Here is a 20386-nt window from a genome sequence, read left to right on the forward strand (position 1 = left end):
CTCCCAGAAATCCTAACAGCTGGTAAACTGGCTGGGATTACTGGGAGTTGTAGGCCAAAACACCTGGGGACCCACAGGTTGACAATCACTGTTGTATTCCAACATATCTGGATGACATCAGGTAAAGGAAGGCTAGCTTATTCTGACTGCTAGTAGAGCTTAATGAAATTAAAAACTTCTCCCCATCAGATGGTACAGATTGATTCCTCTAAGTATAAGGGAATGGAACTTGTAATCTTCTAAATACAAAGTATTTGCTTTACCACGAAGGAACTGTTCACTCTAAAAAATAACAAAACCCAATAACATGCAATTGTTAACTCCTTTAGCTTTTCATATTTTCAACAAGTGCATTCTTCGCTTCTGTCATATTGCTTATTTCCAAGAATATGGAATATAGAACATTGCCACGGAGCAAATGATTTGGCTCTGTGTTAATGATCCAGCAGCTGGGATGCTGGACAAATTTGTCCCAGGGATGCTAAAAAGATGGCATTGCTGGAGTAAAAGCAAATCAGTCAATTTGTACTTAGTGGCTTTAATGGAAAGCTGATTATGGATCTCACCTAAATTGGTGAATTTGGCAGTAATCCAGCCAGGAACTGATCTGTCTGGGTGCCATTTCCTTCATAATGGGGATTCTGCATAACAACAGCTGTGACAAAGGGCTTTGATCAACTGAGGGATGTAATCTAATTTAGCCTTTCTCTTAGGTTTTATTGCTGTATCATGGTTAATATCTTCATGTGGCAATTTTGATGCACCTGTGGCATCTTTTCATCTTGACAGTGCCTTGAGCTTTAGCTGAGTGGACCAGGACACTGGAATCATTACACTGGCCTCAGTGCTATTTTCCCCCCTAGAAAACACTGTTTTTGGTCCGGCACTTGGTAATATAGTCTTAGAAGTTGTTGTAAATTATCAATCTGACCAAGTTTTACAATTTCCTTCCTTTTATTTCATCAATGCACAGTCTGATAAAATCGCTGGGGAATTTATTAGAAAAGAAGTGATCAATCAAGTACGCAGTCAAAACAAAGTACAATTGTTAGAAAAAGAAGTAATGTGTGTCTTGAACAGTGTGGCAAAGTACAGCCACAGACTGCCTCCCAAGGAACTTCTATTGTACTTCATCAATGTCAAAAATACACCTGTCTGCACCCCTCCAAAAGCAAAAAACAAAACTTCAGATTTCCAGTTGCTTTTTAATAAGGCTGTTGTGAAACAGATGGCAGAGCCCATTCTGAAAACATCCACATCAGCACAGCACGGACCATGCATTTCATCATAAAAACAAGAAGGAACAGTGCCTGTTCTGGAAGAGAATTAGAAGTATTCCTTCACAGTATTAAACCAACAACAAAAAGGGGGAGAGAAATATGTAGCTGCCTAAATTTCGAAGATCATTCCAGGATGAGTGACTCAATGGCAATGGAATGATGGATGCTTATAGGGCCATAAAACAATTTTGAAATCCTTCTCTCAAATCCTGCCCCCTTTATTTCATGTAGCTGAAGGTGATGACGGGACATCTGTTTGAATTTAGCAATACTGCAGCCACTTGAGAATATAATACAACCCATATAATTGTCAAATGTTCTCAAAATATTGTTTGTTTCTCATCCTATTCTCTGTTGCCAAGCTGTTCCAAATGGTGCTACGTAAATAAATAACTGATTTACACAGCAGGGGATTAAGCATTGTGGCTTCATGCTGAAAATGAATCATAGGGCATGGCAGGTGGCTAGAGAAATATTTCAATGGGCAGGAGCAAATTGTTTATTTATGGGGGCAGCAGAGAGAAATAGGGAGTTGGGCTATTCCATCAGCTGCATTGAAAGACCTTTTGCTCCATTGGGCTCTTCCTCTTCTTGAGCAATTTCATGGTGGTCATTGGAAGAACTGACTTTAAGGAATTGTGGTTGAAGAGTTGGCTCTCTCTTCACTACTCCCCAAATACCCAGGAGAGGAGGCGGGATATAAATAAAACTTCTTCTTCTTCTTCTTCTTCTTCTTCTTCTTCTTCTTCTTCTTCTTTCTTTCGGATTGCAAGCTCGCAAGCATAGACAAGACTTGCTTTTATAACTATGAAAACATTATGTGGCTTCACTATTTACAAATTAAAGAGTATTATAAACAAGATAAAAAGAAAATAATAACAATGATATATAACAAATTACTAATTTGGGCAACGGAAAAGGAGCAGGTCAAATCCTGTATGATTAAATGGGCAGAGAATTTAAGAAGGCCAATTCAATTTAGGGAGCGGGAACAAATGTGGAACAAGAAATTAAAATACACGCATGCAATAGACTTGAAAGAAAACTTGATTAAAATGTTCCATAAGTGGTATATCACTCCAAAAAAAAAACTAAGCCACATGTATAAAAATATTTCAGACAAGTGTTGGAAAGGATGTGAGCAGATAGGTACATTCCATCACATGTGGTGGACTTGCAAGGAAACATTGAAGTATTGGTCATTGATTCATGAGGAGACACAAAAAATCCTGAAAAGGAAGTTTAAAAAGAAACCTGAGTACTATTTACTAGGCTTTATCGACTTGGAATTACAACTGGGTGAAAATGAGGATAAACTATTTACATTTATCACTACAGCGCCAAGAATTACTTTTGCAAAATTTTGGAAACAGGAACAAATCCCCGCCATTGATGAGTGGCTGGATAAGGTAAGAGAAATAAGAGACATGGATGAATTAACTTTTCTATTAAAGAAAAATACCGGGAAATCACTAAAAAGAACAGATTGGGACCTTTTCTATGACTATGAAAAAAATAGAAGAATGAAAGATATAAAGAAGATGTAAGTAAAATAACGAAGTAAAGGACAAGAAGAACCTGAGGTTTGAATGGAAGTCAACTCCCTTCCCCCCCATCTTGATTTTTTCTCTTTTACCCCTTTCCTACTTTGCTATCTTCTTTTGAATATTCCCCCTCTTTCCATGTATGCATACTTAAATTTAATAATAAAAAGATTTTTAAAAAGACTTGCTTTTATTGATCATACACGAAATTTTGTCATCTAATAGAAATGGAGGGTCAAATAAAACATGCATTTGTTTATTTAAAGCAATCTTCTAAACCGTATTCAGCTATCAGTTTAAAAGATCTGCAAAAAGTATACAAGGATGAAACTAAGTATTGTATACGTTCACAAAATATTATGACACTTTAGGTTCTAGCAAAGCTGTTTAAATGTGGATTTCACCAGTAGTACAAAATTCACAACACTACTTTGATGTTAACGTTTGGGGGGGGGGGAGGGGGTTGTGTGTCAGGAGCAATTTGAGAAACTGCAGTCACTTCTGGTGTGAGAGAATTTACTGTCTGCAAGGACGCTGCTCAGGGGATGCCCAGATGTTTGATATTTCACCATCCTTGTGGGAGGCATTTCTCATGCCCCTGCATGGGGAGCTGGAACTCAACCCACTCTCCCTGGATTTAAACCACTGATCTATCAGTCAGCAGTCCTGCAGGCACAAGGGTTTAACCCAGTGAGCTACTGAGGGTTCTGTGGCACAAGAAAATTATGCCTAAAGAGATGGGAAGGATGAGAAGGAATCCCCCCCTCCATGTATCATTTTCTTGTGCAACAAGGACATGAGGAGAGGTTCCATGGGGACAAAGGACCTTTTCAGAAGATTTTAGAGGATAAACTGGGGGATGGGGGAGGGGGTGGGATAGGGATCCCACACCTTTTGTCTCCAGGAGCCCAAAGGTGTGAAAAGGCTGGAAAATGTGTGATGTGTCCTAATAGTCCCCATAGGCCCAGCATCTCATCACACTTAGATCTTTCATAAAGATCCAGATCTAATGAGGTGTATTATTATTATTATTATTATTATTATTATTATTATTATTACTATTATGTTTATTTATACATACTCTCAATATGGAGAATCAAAGCGGCTCACAACTAAAAGCATTACAATACAACTTAAATCATACAAATAAACAAGTATTAAACAGTATTAAACATCATTAAAAGCATATAAAATCACAGCAGCCCTTGACCATCTTAAAAACCTTATTCTTTAAAAGCCCGCCTGAATAAAAAGGCTTTAACCTGCTGCCTGAAGGACAGCAGGGAAGGGGCCATTCTGGCTCCCCTGGGCAGGGAGTTCCATCCTCGTGGAGCACCGAGATGGAACCGAGAGAAGGGCCTCTCCTGAAGATTTCAGGGCCATAGCAGGTTCAAATAAGGGGATGCGGTCGGCCAAATAGCCTGGATCTGGACCATTTAATTAATGTGGAGTAACTAGGGAAACCTCTGTTTACTCCACATGGTGAACATGCAGGTCAAGAGTAGGGCTCCAGAGTCACCTACATACTCAACGTCAGTACACCGAACTTGGAGGACAACCTTACTTGGACAACAAGAGATAGTGTAAGTAAGTAACTAATTTGCTTTTACCGGAGGTCTCATTTGGACGCCTAGGGTAAAACGGAGACTAGTCCCATGTTTTCGGCCTACCTGGATGAGCCCTATTGTACTTGGATCCTTCCAGAAGTAGGTGTATCTAATTTGAGAATGTGTGACACTGGAATTGCACACAAGTAAACAACATTCAGGTACTTCAACAGGAAGTAGATTATATTGGAGATCATATATGTGTGTCACAATAAAGGAGGCAAATATACAGCCAACAAATGCCACCTTATTTTTGCTATTAACTTTTGTTCAACAATTTAAAAAAAACATTGTGAAGCTTCATAGTGCTGTGTATTTTATGTTCATCAAATGGTAACAAAGTAATTGAACGTATTTCAATTCAATCTCTTCACAAACAAATGGTGGAGAAAGTGCATGTGTGTGAGTGTGTGAGTATTATTTTGTGTGAGAGTGTGTGTGTGCATGAGTGCATGAAAACTTCTGCAAGATACTGAAAGTTTTTAGTTAACATTAATAAGAGTGTTGAAGCACTTAGCAGCAGGATAGCAAAAAAAAAGAAAAAAAAGACCTCCTCACCAGAAAGAGAACATACGATTTTCTTTGGCCTACCGTCTACCTAAATTTATCCATCCCTTGTGCTTAACCCTGTGGTAATGCTCTGTGTCAATGGTAAAATTCAAACCTGCTTCTGTTCTTCATGTCACGCTTCATGCTAAGGGAAATGAGCCACATGTTTTTAATTCTCCAGGAGCCTGCTGGTTGCGGACTGCATGCCTATTTGTAGACTTTATTACCTTACATATTGTACCCAATGCTTCACGATGCCCCCACTCCATCTGAAGTAAAATTTTCATCAGCTTCTATAATTAAGAGTGTCGTGGTTTAAATACTCCACAACCTAGTTCACCACCAATGGATTCCAAATGCATCATTTTAAAAAAATGTCCGTATTGTAAAGTGATTGACTGTCTGCTTCAGATAAAAGGGAGGGGGATTGAATAGCAGGGTTGCTCAGTCCCTAAAGTGGAGGAGTTTCTGTCAACTGTTTGACAGCCACTCTCATTTAAACAGAAAACACATTGTATTCTGTGCCTTTGTAGGGGTGCCTCAGTGTGATTAGAGACAAATATTGATTCAAAACAGAATATATTATGAAGCATAGGAAACAATGTACAGAGAAAATAAATATGTGTTAAGAAATGACAACTGCCTATAAAAGCCGTAATTGCAAATACTAACGGATTACTATTATTGACTGATCCTGTACAGAGCTGTTAGAAGGATTACTAAACAATGTGGATGAAATGCTGTGAATATCTTTAAACACTGGCCCTTTTCATACTTACTGAGGAAAATAAATGGAAGGTGAGGCCTTCTTGATCAGTGCAAGAAAATCAATAAACTGGGGTGGGGACAAGTATACATAGGGGTGGTAGAATTACTGTATATACTCAAGTATAAGCCTAGTTTTTCGGCAATTTTTAAGGCTGAAAACGTCCCCTTGGCTTATACTCGGGTGAGGGTCCTGGCAGGAAGGCTTCTTTGAGCCCCATGCCTTGCTGCCAGGACCTTCACCTCTCTGCCCAGCAACCCAGCTCTCCTTGCCCTCCTCCTTTCTCAACGCAGCATGCGCCTTCCTCTCCTCCTCTCTCAGCGCCAGTCTTTCCCACTTTTCCTTATTCATATGCACACAACATTTTCCCCAAAATGTATAATTAAAACAAACTATGGTGACTATTAGAAGGATACGTAAGCACATTTACACTGAAGAAGGTTAGAATAATGATTTAATCAGAGTTGGACAGTCTTATCTTAAATTCCAGTTTTATGTAAATTTTTCAAAACATTTAACCTACTGATGCCTCAAATAATGTAATTTTATTAGTATCTATTTTTATTTTGAAATTTACCAGTAGCTGCTGCATTTCCCACCCTCAGCTTATACTCGAGTCAATACGTTTTCCCATTTTTTGTGGTAAAATTAGGTGCCTTTGCTTATATTCGAGGCAGCTTATACTTTAGTATATATGGTAAGGGTAGATGGAACAGCTTTATCCTTGTTCCCACTGATGACTAAGAAAGCATCAACAGGAGCCATCCAGTCCAACCCCCTGCCATGTAGCAACACACTATCAAAGCACTCCCAACAGACAGACATCCGGTCTCTGCTTTAAAAACCTCCAGAGAAAGAGGCCACACCATACTCCAAAACAGCTCTTACCACCAGGAAGTTCTTCCTAATGTTTAGGTGGAATCTCTTTTCATTCAATTTGAATCCATGACTCCATGTCCCAGTCTCCAAAGGAGCGAAAAAGAAGTTTGCCCACTGCTCATATATTTAAACATGGCTCTCATGTCCATCTTAGCCTTCTTTTCTCCAAGGCAAAGATATCCAGCTTTTCCAAGATGCTCCTAACAGGCCTTGGTTTCCAAACCTTTTATCATTTGGTCATCCTTCCTTGGAGACCTATCCAGCTTGTCAATATTTTTCTTGATTTGTGGTGCCTAGAAATGGACACAGTATTCAAGGTGGGTTTTGACTAAAGCAGAACAGAGTTATTACTTCCCTTGATCTAGAGACCATGCTCCTATTGATACAGCCTAGAATCATATTGGGCTTTTTAGTTGGAGCATCACACTGTTTATTCATATTCAGTTTGTGGTTACCTTAAATTCTTAGATCCTTTTCACATGTACTGTTTACAAGCCAGGTATCACCAGTTCTGCGCATTTTGGGGTTTTTTTTCCTGTCAAAGAATAATACTATACATTTCTCCCTGTTGAAATTCATTTTGTTCATTCGGCCCAGCTCTCTAATCTGTTATTTTGGATTTTGTTCTTGTCCCTGGTGGTATTAGCTATCCTTTCCAATTTGGTGCCATCTGCAAATTTGAAAAGCATGCCTAATATTCCATTATCCAAGTCACTGATAAAGATGTCAAAGAGAACTGGGCCCAGCCAGACCCCTTTGGTGGCCTATTAGTTATTTTTCTGAAGAGTAGTCATTGGTAAGCACTCTTTGGGTTCAGCCAGTCAACCAATTTCCAATCCATCTAATATTAGCCCTCCAGTTCAGATCTCATACTCAGTCTCCAACCCGCTCTCTGAAGGTAATTTATTTTGGGATTGTTTTCAAAGAATAGACTAAATCATAATATAAGACACTTTTAATACATGGAAGTGTCATATGAATATTAAGTTTTAATACTGCCACCATTATTGGTTCTTCGATTACTGATATAGCTGTTTATCCAGTGTGTTATCACTCTACCAATGCGGCACATGCAGGCCAATCTGATGTAGTTAGGGCTACAAAGCACCACCATATATTGAAGGAGATTAATTTTTAGATTACACAGATGAATTACACTCACTGGCCCAGCTCTGACCTTTGACATAGGAATGAACACCATAATTTTCTGCTGATCGTGGCTAGAACACTGGAATGAAGAATTACTTTAGAAAACATAGTTGTATCTATATCACCATTGCTACTGAATAGGAATGAATGTAGAAATTTGGGTGAGGCAGTGATGTTGAGCAGGACAGAATTTTCATTTCTCTTCTTACTACGTAATCAACGGCAAGAGGAAATAAATAATGGCAGTCTGGAAATTTGTACTTGGTCTATTAGTTGTCCATTTATTAAAAGGTTCTGCGAGTGAAGAACACCAGTCATGTTTACAAAAAAGGAAAGATAAAGCTGCAACAGAGACATGCACGTGTCCCTTACACACACATACACACAGCCTCTTAACTGCCCATGAGCAAGACTGATCAGGCAAGGAATAGAAAAAACAAATAATGTGTAACCCAGCACACAGCAACTACACTTGAACTGGATTTGTACCAAGAGAATTTGAAAAGCTGACGTTACAAACTGAAAGTTCAGCTTAAGATGCTACAGCTGCACTCCTAAACTGATTTGCTCATGAAAAGGCCTCAATGAACTCAGTGAGATGTACCTCACAAATAAACATGAATAGGGTTGGACTATTTTAATTAAAGAATTAAGTCTAATATTAACTCACACAAAGGTTCAGAAGTGTTTTACAGAGCCCCATCAAAATCCTAGGAAACAATAACAGCACGCGAACTGGAAAAAGAGATGCAGAGGTCAGTGTGTATCTGGCAGAGGATACATCCGACCTTAAAAAAAAGAATTGGCTCACTTTGAAACAAAACTCTATAAATTGCAAATCTCAGCTATCTCTGAGCCAGATGCGCTCTCCTGCAGTAATGCGCTGCCTTGACTATCAAGGACTTGATCCGGATGGCTCTCACAGCAATAGTCTAATTATGTTCAAGCTCCAATCGCTCGCTTATCTATTCCACCTGAAAAAACATAATATGAAGGCACCACAAATACAGTGTTCCTTACTTTTCTTTGGATTCTTATGTTTACATGTGTGTAGGGTTGTGAAACAGTTATACAGAGGTTTTTTTTCCAAGTCATATCATTCTTCCCTTGAGGATCTATTAAAATCCAACACATTATTTTAATACCACAACCATTTTAAAAAGAGCTTCCTCCAGAATTATACAAATCCTTCTAAGCTTCTTGCTAGCTGTGCCACTGAAGCCCATGGTTGTGTCTCAATAGGCCTTTAAATCATTTTGACCCGATCCTAAAACAGGAAATCTGTGACAAAGTTATAATTGCTCCATTGTTTGGGAAATAAAGTTGAAGGATTGCTCTCTGAAAGAGAAATATGTGAGCTGCACTAAATATAATTAAACATACAAGGGGTGAAAACCCAGTAATAGGATTGTGGTAATTACCTCAGTGCGCTTAGTTCCATGCTATCAAGGTATGCTGTCAAGATGCCTTCTTTTAAAGGGGTTTATAAGCCTGATTTATTTGGCTCCAGTACTTACTTTCTTGGACAAACCTCAAGTACAGATCTCTGTTCAGTTTTACCCATGATGTGCCAAAAATATCAGTCTGCGTTTTGTCTTGAGTTTTCCCTAGAACGTTGACAAATCATTTGACAACTTTTAGAGGGTTTTTTAAAGAAAGGAAAGCTGGAACTAATATTTTTCAATTCCATGTCTTCAAACAAAACAAAACACCTCTCCAATTTTGACAAACTGAAATGAGGAACATTCATTTGCTAACTTCCAAAGGATTCTAAATAACCCCCAATACGATTCTTTTGGAAGTATATCCTATACCTTAATTCTGTTGTTTCCTCTTCCTAGTTGTCTTTTCTCATCATACACAAGAGGCAAAGCAAAAGTAAGGATAAATTCAGTTCTGGTAAGTATGTCATTGCACTATTCTGCTTAGGATTCTCTGAAAATATCTCTTCCTTCAATCCCATTGAAAAGTGACATGATTAACATTCATAGTCTGCAAACTAAAAAAAAGTACAAGTCGGGGATGAAACTTAGAGCAGCAAGTGCTGTAAAAACAGGTGGAAAATATATGAGGTGATGACTGGGGTTTATGACAAGACTCAAAGGCAAATCTATAGCAGTGACACAAAAATAGAAAAAATGGATGGTAGGTATGTAACTCGTCGAGACTTCTCCATCAGATGGATGGAGAAACTTTGAACACAGTAAGTTGTAGAGTCTAATAGGAGATAATTAATTCTTTAATTAAAATAGGAAAAGTAAATCCTTCGAAGATATGGGCAGCCTCTTAGCCAATGTACTCAGATACACTCAAGCCTTGAGCATATTTCTCAGAGAGCACAGCACCTCTTATGGCTCACAGTTTAGAAATTATAGTGCATCCCAAGAGCCCCATTGAAACCTGAAACTAGATACAAGTGAATCTAATACAGGGTTAGTCAAAATGCATAGGCCAATAAGCCATTCAATTGAATGGCTTATTGGCCTATGCATTTTGACTAACCCTGTATTTTGACTATCCTTGGGCAGGAAGTGTACCATAGAATTCCACTGGAGGATCTAGGGAGGCCCACAAATACATTTTGAATTGGGGTATTGTCTTTGAAGTGTGGGTCAGTGAAACCATTGATATTGATCTACTTTGGCTCTCGTTTAGGAGGAGAGCAGAGTAAATGAGGAGGAGGAGGTCATCCACAGATGTGGGGGCCACTCTGTATTTCAATGTTTTCATCCTGCATTGCTTTACTTAGCAGAAGCTCTACTATTTATCTGGGTTCCTCACTATATTATCCACAAAAGTGGAGAAATCTTGAACCAAGAACATCAGAATTTGGCAATCCATATAAATCATGCTTGTGTATGATATATAAGTTACTTTATTTCAAATCATTATAGAAAGAAGGGAAAATGTATTCAAAGCCCCCAAGTTTTCTCTCCTGGGTATCTTGCATTTTGTGAAAAAGCAAAGCCTTAAAAACTAGAAACTTACTTCATTAAACTTCTCATGAGATAGCAGCACAAAAGGCTGCAGTGTCCAAGAGATCTCATAATAGTGGAAAGATCTCCTGGAATTTACCTGAAGCTGCCAAGTAGGCCTGGGCTTGAAACAGTCAAGAGCATATAAACTCTTTACCATTCTTGTAAAGTGAAAGTTGTGTTTTCTCAATCAAGTCCATAGCACAAAGCACATTCCTTCCCTTGGTAAATTTCCAAAATTAGTAAAAGGACATTATCATTTCTACATAACAGCTTTCCAATTTTCCGTGAAAACTTTCTACCTATTTTAAAAAAAACAAAATGAGTGTGCCAGACATAATTGCATGTATGCATTAATAAAGGCTATTATTACTGTTACTGTGTTGTCGAAGGCTCTCACAGCTGGGATCACTGGAGTGTTGTGTGGTTTTCAGGCCATACAGCCAGAAACCACACAGAACTCCATTATTGTTATTGTTATTATTGTTGTTGTTAAATACATAAATAAATGCATTAAGTGCATTCTTGCATTTACATTTGTTGATTAGAACCTGCTTAAGTGGTCCATGAAATCTTATAGTACAATAAATCTGTTTGCCTTTTTAAGATGCCACAAAACTATTCCAGTAAAAGCAACACAGAGACAACACATGTCTGGTGTACGTGTTCACACAGGCATGCAATATACACTGCCCCTCTACGGTTTTCTTTTTCAAGACACGGGAGATGATATAAAAAACAGCATTTGGTTGTACATTCTAAGTATATTGTGTAATACAATCTTTAATTCGTGTCTCTAGTGTATGCCTTGTATTCAAACATTTGAAGAACAGGTGTACAGTTTTAGTAACAAATGAGAAAAGCAGGTTGCTGCTATGGTGACTATTTGGCACATGGAAATACTATAATGCAGATATTTTGGTCTGTTTTTGTATTTATTGGCAGCAATATGACACCTACAAGTTATTCTGCTAGATATAAAAAGAGAGAAGAGTAATAACTTCTTAAGATGGAATATGGCAAACCTGCTCAAACCTTATTTTATTATGATTATGATGTCTTCTCTGTTGTAGTGGTGTGTCCTTCTTAGTCTAAGGAACACGGGAGGCTGTCTTACACTGATTTGGACTCTCTATCTCTTTGCAGACATTTCTGGGGTTCAGGCAGTCTTTCAGGCAGTGCTCCAACACTGAATTATGGTTGCTCCCCAAATCTTTCAAGAAGAAAGGAGTGAGATCATAATGCATAATTCCATGGCCCTCAAAAGACAAGCCTTCTGGGGAGTAAGAACTGTACACTGGTACTGTGTCCATATTTTGTTTCAACTTACTGAATGAAAATAGTGTTGGCATTGCTTACTGAGATATTCTTCCCAGTTCTGTATCATAATGGCTAATTGTGTTATATTCTTCTTGACTACAACCAGAGAAAGATAAGAGAACCTCACTTTTTGAGACCAATTGTTGTTTGGCTTCAGCTTTCTCATAACTGTTTCCACAACCAGCCTTTCTATAAATGAGAGTTGAGAGTTGAGACGGAGAGACTGACTTCCACTGCCTTACTGGGACCACTATCATTTTATTTCTTCCTTTCCATAATCATCTTACCCAGTGATTTTTCTAACTAGTATCGATTTGAACCCAAATTATGAATTTTGATATGACCCATAGATAAGTCTGGGATCATTCTGTAGAGAGGAGAAGTGCCAAGGAACACTTTGCCACTGTCATTTTCTTACAAAGGCATTCAAAAAGATCGGAAGCATTGTGATGGCAGACCAGTGAGGGCTTAGGGCTTTTTAAAAATTGTCCTGGAATAGACTAAGCTCTTGAATTTCTCCATTTGACTTAGATATGGTTTCTTTATTGATAAGAGTTAAGAAATAGTGCTTAAATTGACCTATAAATAAGCTATCCCAGGCTTTTAATCTAATTTTTGATTAAAATTTCTAGACTTTTACATAACTATATAAAGAGCTTACAGAATTCACCACTATGAGATGTTGTGATAACCACTAACAGATAATTTTTAAAAATAGATCAGACTAATTTTAAAAATAGGTTTATCGCAGAGATTGGAATGCAATTCCTTATGTTATCAGGCATCATTATAATAATTTTGCCATTTTACCTTCCCATCTCATCACATTCCCCTCATATTATAGATCTCTGTGGGAAATTAATTTGCTTGATAAACCACTAGACTGTACATAATAAAATAATTTAACTTGTACAAAAATTAATTCGCCATTAATAAAAGAACATAACAACCACCACCACAACAACAACATCAAATTTTATTTGTCATTTTCTGGGTTACAGTTGCTAGTCAAGTCGAAATGTCCCCCAGAGGACCTGAGTGTATGGAAGACAGCAATCCTACAGGCAACTTGGACCCAAATTACACAGGGCTTTAAGGTAATAACTAACACTTTGTATTTTGCCTGAAAACTATTTGGCAACCACTTGAGTGATTTTACTATAGGTGTGATATGCTCATTCCTAGTTGTACCCAGAATCAACCTGGTTGCTATATTTTGAACTAACTGGAGTTTCCAAACTTGGTACAGAGGTAACCCAAAATAGTGCTGGTTAAGCATAATCTTGAGTACTGTGTTTAGTTCTGGATACCTCATTTTAAGGATGTAGGTAAGTTGGAATAGTTTCAGAGAGAGAGGCAAGAAGGATGACAAGACATGAAGAACCAAACATATGAGGAAAGGTTTACAAAGTTGGGCATGTTCAGTTTGGTGAAGGCAGGATTAAGGGTTGACATGACTGCACTCTTTGAATATCTCAATGGCTGTCATGGAGAAGAGAAGGCAGACATGTTCTCAGAAAATAGGCTTAGCTCTAATGGTCTGAAGTTGTAGGAGAATAGATTTTGAAGGAATTTCTGAACACTTTGTATTTTGCCTGAAAACTATTTGGCAACCACTTGAGTGATTTTACTATAGGTGTGATATGCTCATTCCATGTTGCATATCACACCTATATGAGCACACTATGCTCATTCCATGAGAGCACTTTGGCAATAAAATCAATTGCCCAGAGATGTGATGGGGTTCCCTTCAAAAACAGGCTGGATAGCTACATGTTGGAGGTGCTTTAGCTGGAGATCCTGAACTGAGAAGGGGGTTAGTCTCAATTATTCACAACACCCTTTCCAACTCTCTGTTTCTATGACTATAGTCTATGGCTCTAAGCAGAAGCTGTTCAGAACAAATACAAATCCCCAAAGTAAAAGAAAAATGGCTCTGTACACAACATTTGAAATATTCAAGCAGTGACATACATTAATGTTAAATGAAATAGCTATTTGAAACAAATGAAATCTTATGGCTTTGAAGACATTATAGCAACTAATGCTGTAAAGGTAGTCGAAGTCTTAAATACGGCAATATGTATAACAGTACTTACCTTTCCCCCTTCATCAAATTTGCCCACATGACAAAACCATTCTCGGGAACAAAACCACGTTGGCATAATTACAGTTGGTCCGTGAGATGTGAAAATCTGGAGAATTCATAACAAAAGAAAAACATTATTTACTATGGGTGTATAAGGCGACCTCATGGATAAGTCGGGGACAGGTTTTGAGGCCAAAATTAGGTGTTTTGATATGACCCGTGGATAGTTGAGGGTCATTCTGCAGAGAGGGGGAAACTGCAATGCTGGCTCAGAAAGCCCATTGCCCTCAGCCACTGCTGCTCTTTCTCCACCAAGGAATTCAAAAAGACCAGAAGCAGTGCCACAATAAAGAGAGTTAGAGGGATCGGTGCTTCTTTTAGGTTCTCCTGAGACAAAGCTCTCACTTTTTGCCACTTTACTTAGAGAGGGAATAGTTCCTTTTTTATAAGAGTGAAGATACAGCACAGGGTTTTTAAAGCTGATTTTTGACTAACATTTCTAGATTCATACATGATTATATGAGGTACAATAAAAGCCATAACTCTTAACAAATATCCATTTTATACAAAGACTCAGGCTTACTTTGAAATTTACTATTTCTTTTTTTACATTTCTTTCTTTTACTATTTCTTTCTTTTAGTAATTTTACAAAATTACTATTTCTTTCTTTTACAGTAATAAGGAGACATTGAAGATTATGTTTTTATGGCTTAGTTTAGTTTGTATACTATATGTTAATGTTTAAATTGTATTTTTAATATTTTTAACTTGCACTTTATAGTTGTGGAGGCATCAAATTGTTGCCGATTGTGAACCGCCCTGAGTCGCCTTCGGGCTGAGAAAGACGGTATATAAATGTGGTAAATAAATAAGAATAAATAAATTATTAATCTCTGTAAAGAAATAGCATGCATAATGTCTAACTGTATTTTAACAGTTTTTGAAGGCTGGGAGATTTTAGAAGATCTGCAATTTTCTGTATTTTAAACTCAAAGCAATTGGGGGGGGGGGGAGGTAAAACCAAGAGTATTGGAAAGGTACTAGGCATGTTAAAACTGTTACAGTTTCTCACTCCACTTACTACATCTATGTAGTAATGACACTAGAGTTTTGTAGGTAGGCAGTTCAGGGTAAAGTGCCACACAGTCCCCAATTGTTATATATAGTATTTTAAACCCCCTCCCACAGCACCATTCTTTTGATCTTATCCAACCCCTTCATGTAGTTCATGTAGTTTAATTCTTGCGTATTTACATTGAGTAAATAAAGACACTATAAAGCACTGGCCACTGTATAAATATTCTATACTGAGATTAATTTGCAGTTTTTACACACAGTTTGGTCTCAGTACATAATATAAAATTATAATACAACCTGAACTGATCAACCTCAAACTGGAATGCAGGAGTGGGTCTCAAGCAACATAACTGAAATATGTTTTGCTTTTTGGTTCTCTGGTGCATTGTAAAATCTCCATAAGATCTGAAGACCTGGACTTGAAAATGGAATTACTAGGAACCAAGTGCACCTGGATATTTTACTATTTACACACAACATGCCAAAATTAACAACCAACGGAAAGAACTGCTTTGCAGGCAAACCAAGTGGAAAGTATTTGAGCACATTTGGGGCTCAACAATACAGGTAGAGGTCAGTTTTGACAATGCTCATTTCATTTTTCAGTGCCTATAAAATAAAAAATACATCTGTTTGTAAAATAAACATGGTATTAGGGTGAGGTGGGGGCAAGAGAGAGATACAGGCTTTCATACCTGGTAAGGATATGGTAGATAGAAAGTGGTGTCTTGGGAAATCAAATCACTGTAACCCTTAATTTGTATATTTCTGAATGATGACAGCTTCAGTGAGTAATACCAACAAAAGCAGGAAGGCTTATAATCGCCCTTTTCTGATTTAAACAAATATGCCTCACATCTAGTGTTGAAATAAACCAGAATATCCGGATTATATAAGGTAAGCCTATTCTTTCCATTAATACAAGACAAAATGTCTAGCAAGTTTGCAGACTAATCTTGTTGACAATAAGCTAAAGGAGCAAGCCTAGTGCACCCAGACCGAAGTATTATACACCCAGCTACTTGTACAAGCTAGTTAATCAGAGAAGGAAAGATCTAGGAAACAGGAGAACCATTGTGTCTTTTCTCTATCATGAAAATGCATCCAATTCCATGGTAGTTTCTTAAGAGCATAACACTATTGTTTGTAACAGTCAAATTCTGCATCGAGAATAACTCCCTAAATCTACAAGTTATAATGCTTACATTTCATGTGGTGTGAATTTAAACTCAAATATTGCAAGTCTGCAGGGGGCTAGGTGGTCTATGACTGTTAATGAACAACTATCTGTGCTTCAGGCTGCTCTTGAGCATAATCTTACAAACTTCTCTATTCAGATGTTAGTTCCACTTATACCCAAGTGATAGTGACAGGATTTTAGCCTATCCCTATTCCATGCCCTGCACCACTTCATAGAGGAAAACCTCTTCCAAGAGACATCAGATTGTACTCAATGTGGCAAATGTTTTAATAAGGAAGCACAGACAGGTTAGGAGAGGCTGCAGCGATTTTCTTTCTCCTGAGCTTACTGAGAAGGCCAACTTCCAACCTGGGCTCTCTTCTCCCATTGTTGAATTATTGTGCAAACTACTTTTGTACTTTGAACTCAGTCTGCAGTAACTGAACTAATATGAAGGGGGGGGGGAGGGAGTGGGAAAGGGAGATAAACTGGGGGGGGGGGGGGAGTAGGATGGAAGAGGATTAATTAGAATTGTTCCAGCCAAAATGGGATATTTGGGAGAGTATGCATATTGTTTCAAGTTCAATGTAAGAGTAATAAATCTCTTCAAAAATATTTTGGCCGTTTTTCTACGAGTTTATTGTCATGTCCTGCTCAGATAGTGAGGAGGATGAGCTGGTGGAAGTGCCAGCAACTGAGCTTGAAGTGAACAACTCCCACTAGCCACTAACTTTGGAGCCACTGACTTTGGAGTCTTTGCAAATTCCAGTGGTTGAAACAAATGCTAGTAGCTCCCAACAAATTCAAAATGAAATACCTATGTTGATAGACACTAGCAAAGTGATGGGCTTAGGAGGTCACAACATCTTTATGAGAAATCAAGGAGCAAGTGGTGAGTTGAACCAGGACCTATAAATCGTCATGTCCTGCTCAGACAGTGAGGAGGATGAGTAGGTAGAAGTGTTAGTGTCTGAGCTTGAAGTGAACAACTCCCACCAGCCACTGACTTTACAGTCTTTGCAAATTCCAGTGGCTGAAACTGATGCTGGCAGCTCCCAGCAAATTCAAAATGAAATAGCTACACTGATGGACACCAGCAAAGTGAGGGACTTAGGGGGTCACATCGTCTTTACAAGAAAGACTACTTAATGAAGGTGCAAGTGTTGAGTTGAACCAGGAGCTAAAAATCAACCAGTTACATGATGCTTAACTGCTGTGGACAACCAATTTATTTTGACCAATATCCAAACCTACTCATGTCTTTGTGGATTTGATCTTGGACCTATTATCTTTATTCTTTTGGCTCAACCCCAAATGGACTTCTTGATTTGATTTCCTGGCCTTGGACTTTTTAGACCTCGGCTCAGCTCTAGTGTCTCTTATCTTCTGATAATTTGTTTTGTTTGATAACAAAGGCCACCCCTATTATTAAAATGGAAAGCATTATTAAAAAGAACAAAAACAAAACACAGCAGAAAAGGGAGAAAGGCAATGTGGCACATACTGGTGATGCTCTATCATTAGGCATCTGAAAAGAGCACCAAATTGCTAGTCATATACTTTGTTTTACTGCTATAGATATGGTCAATTGCTTTGGGGATTTCTGGACTCATTTGCCAAAACACAGCTGGTTTTGGTACTATGCGCCTTCAGTTGGGTGAAGTGACCCATTTGATGTTCATTCACACAGGAAAATATCTTGGTTTTGTTCTAGGTGTTTTGTAAAAGACCAATTAGCTCAAAATATATATGGGAGTTGATCTTATGGGCTGACCTTTTCTCCCCCTATTCCACATAAAACTCATAGTAAAAATAACTATACTAACCAGATAATGACAATGTGGCATGTTAGCACTGTATGAGGCAATAAAAGTCTTAGCTTTCTAAATCCAAAACACTCTGTTCTCCTGGATTTTAAACCTATAAGATATATTTAAACTGTATGACAACCTATCATTGAGGCAAATGATAGGGTAAAATGCTTATTTTGAATTACAACCCTTTAACTTGAACAAAAGATGCAAAATGCATGGCCTGTAAAATACAACAGATTATTGAAAAATAGTGCCATGACTTCTAATTGACTGCAAACTTCACAACGTAAAAAAAATATTTTTATTTAAATCATACCAATAGATAATGGATCACTTTTGAGATTTAGCCTGAGACCTTTAAAACTTTGGCTCTGTTGAAATCACATCTTGGAAAATGAATGGCAGAATTTTTTTCCTCTTCCCAATATATATTTGAATATCATAGGTGAGATACTTCCCAATACTTCCCAAGTAGAGTTATCCTTGTGTTTCCAGTGTGTAAAAATATCAAGGCAAGTAAAATAAGCTTCCAAAACGGAAACCTCTGAGGTCAAATAAGTTTCCAAAACGGAAACTCCTGAGGTCAAAGTAGTAAAGTCAACAAGAATTGCTGTGATGGAAGAGGCAAAAGCAGTGTGATTTTTAACGAAGTACAGAGTAAGACTTTGAAATGGCAGGAAGCTTCACCAGGGGATGCCTACATATCAGTGTAGGCCATGGTTGGTTGAATTAGTGGAAACTGAACTTTTGGATACTGAGAGTGACTGTAAATGGGTTTTCCTGCAGTGCACACACTGCAACTCATACACATCTGAAACACAAACCAGAGAACATCTACTCGCCAAGTTCTTAAAATAAGTATATGAACCTCTGAGAATGTGTTTTTCTCAAGGCCCTTCCACATAGCTATATAACCCAGGATATCAAGGCAGAAGATCCCACAATATCTGCTTTGTACTGGGTTACCCGAGTCCAGACTGCCATATATTCCAGTTCAAAGCAGAAAATGTGGGGTTTTATTCAGCTGTGTGGAAGGGGCCACAGGTCACACTTTGGTGGGGGGTTTAGAATAACTACCAGTGTGCAAAAGACACCATAATCTCATTTCTTGCATCAGAAAACAGCAGCCATGCATATGCAAGGACCATACCAAGAAATGATATATAACATCCAAAGAGTATTTGGTACTACTGGACAAATTGCCACAATTAAGAAGTGTACTGTCACGTATCTTCAGACATTTATCTGCAGTACATTTACAAAATGGTTGGAAAAATAATCTGACCTAATCTCAAGTAAATAAATACCTGGCAATGTTGTGATTAAGAACACAAGTTTAAAAAAAAAACATGGCAGTTTTAAACATTATGTTATGGGGGCAGTTCATTTGTAGTACAGAATTTTCCTGACGATGCAGCATATTTTGGCAAAGAGTAAGAATTCAATTTCCTGAATTAGTTAAGAGTTTCAATTTGTAATTCATTTAGAAAGCACTGTGGACTAACAATCAATGTTTCTGTACAATTCCAGATATAAAATTCTTTGAGTATATTCCAGATATAAAATTCTTCAATCTAACAACTTCAGGCCATAATCTATTAAACCATAGAGCCCTAATAATGTCATATTGTCAGCATGTTTATTTCATATGATTGAACAGCAGTTCTGGTTTTATGGTATAATATTGTCTGGCCTCGCTAATCTTTCTTAGTGGGATACATATAAATCCCAATCAAGGAAAAGTTCAGAGCCCTGTGTTAGTCCTGAAAGGCCCACTAAGAAAAAGCTGGCATTGTGATATTTGATTCAAGGCAATCTGTAATATATTTGAGGCCACACCAGTATGCTTCCTGGGGCAATCACTGTGCACAAAAACTGGATTCAAGTGATGCTCTTCTGCCTGTAGACAGGCGGAAAGAGATATAACCTGAAATAGATTTTAATACACCTGCAATCTGTAGCTAAAAGTAAAATGTTACTCTTGCTTTGCCATCATGGAAGCCACAACAGGATGCCTGTGGCTTTCTGCAGCTCTGGAAAAGTCCAAAATAATAGCATGTGGCTCCAGACTTTGAAGAATAGTCTCCACTGATTTACAGTTTGAAATAAAATCATTATATATATACACACACACACACAGAGAGAGAGAGAGAGAA

The 20386-nt window shown here is 37.9% G+C and overlaps 1 protein-coding gene across 5 annotated transcripts in view; it reads right to left on the reverse strand.

Moving 5' to 3' along the window:
* B3GNTL1 (UDP-GlcNAc:betaGal beta-1,3-N-acetylglucosaminyltransferase like 1) overlaps positions 1-20386 on the reverse strand; it is a 216208-nt gene that overhangs the window by 54928 nt on the left and 140894 nt on the right. For all 5 annotated transcript variants that reach the window (XM_060764529.2, XM_060764530.2, XM_060764528.2 and 2 more), the window contains one exon: positions 14169-14264. In XM_060764529.2, coding sequence (XP_060620512.2) covers positions 14169-14264 — 96 coding nt within the window. The remainder of the gene's footprint in view (positions 1-14168; positions 14265-20386) is intronic.

The sequence above is a fragment of the Anolis sagrei genome, chromosome 2 (genome assembly GCF_037176765.1).
Source record: "Anolis sagrei isolate rAnoSag1 chromosome 2, rAnoSag1.mat, whole genome shotgun sequence".
Lineage (NCBI taxonomy): Eukaryota > Metazoa > Chordata > Lepidosauria > Squamata > Dactyloidae > Anolis > Anolis sagrei.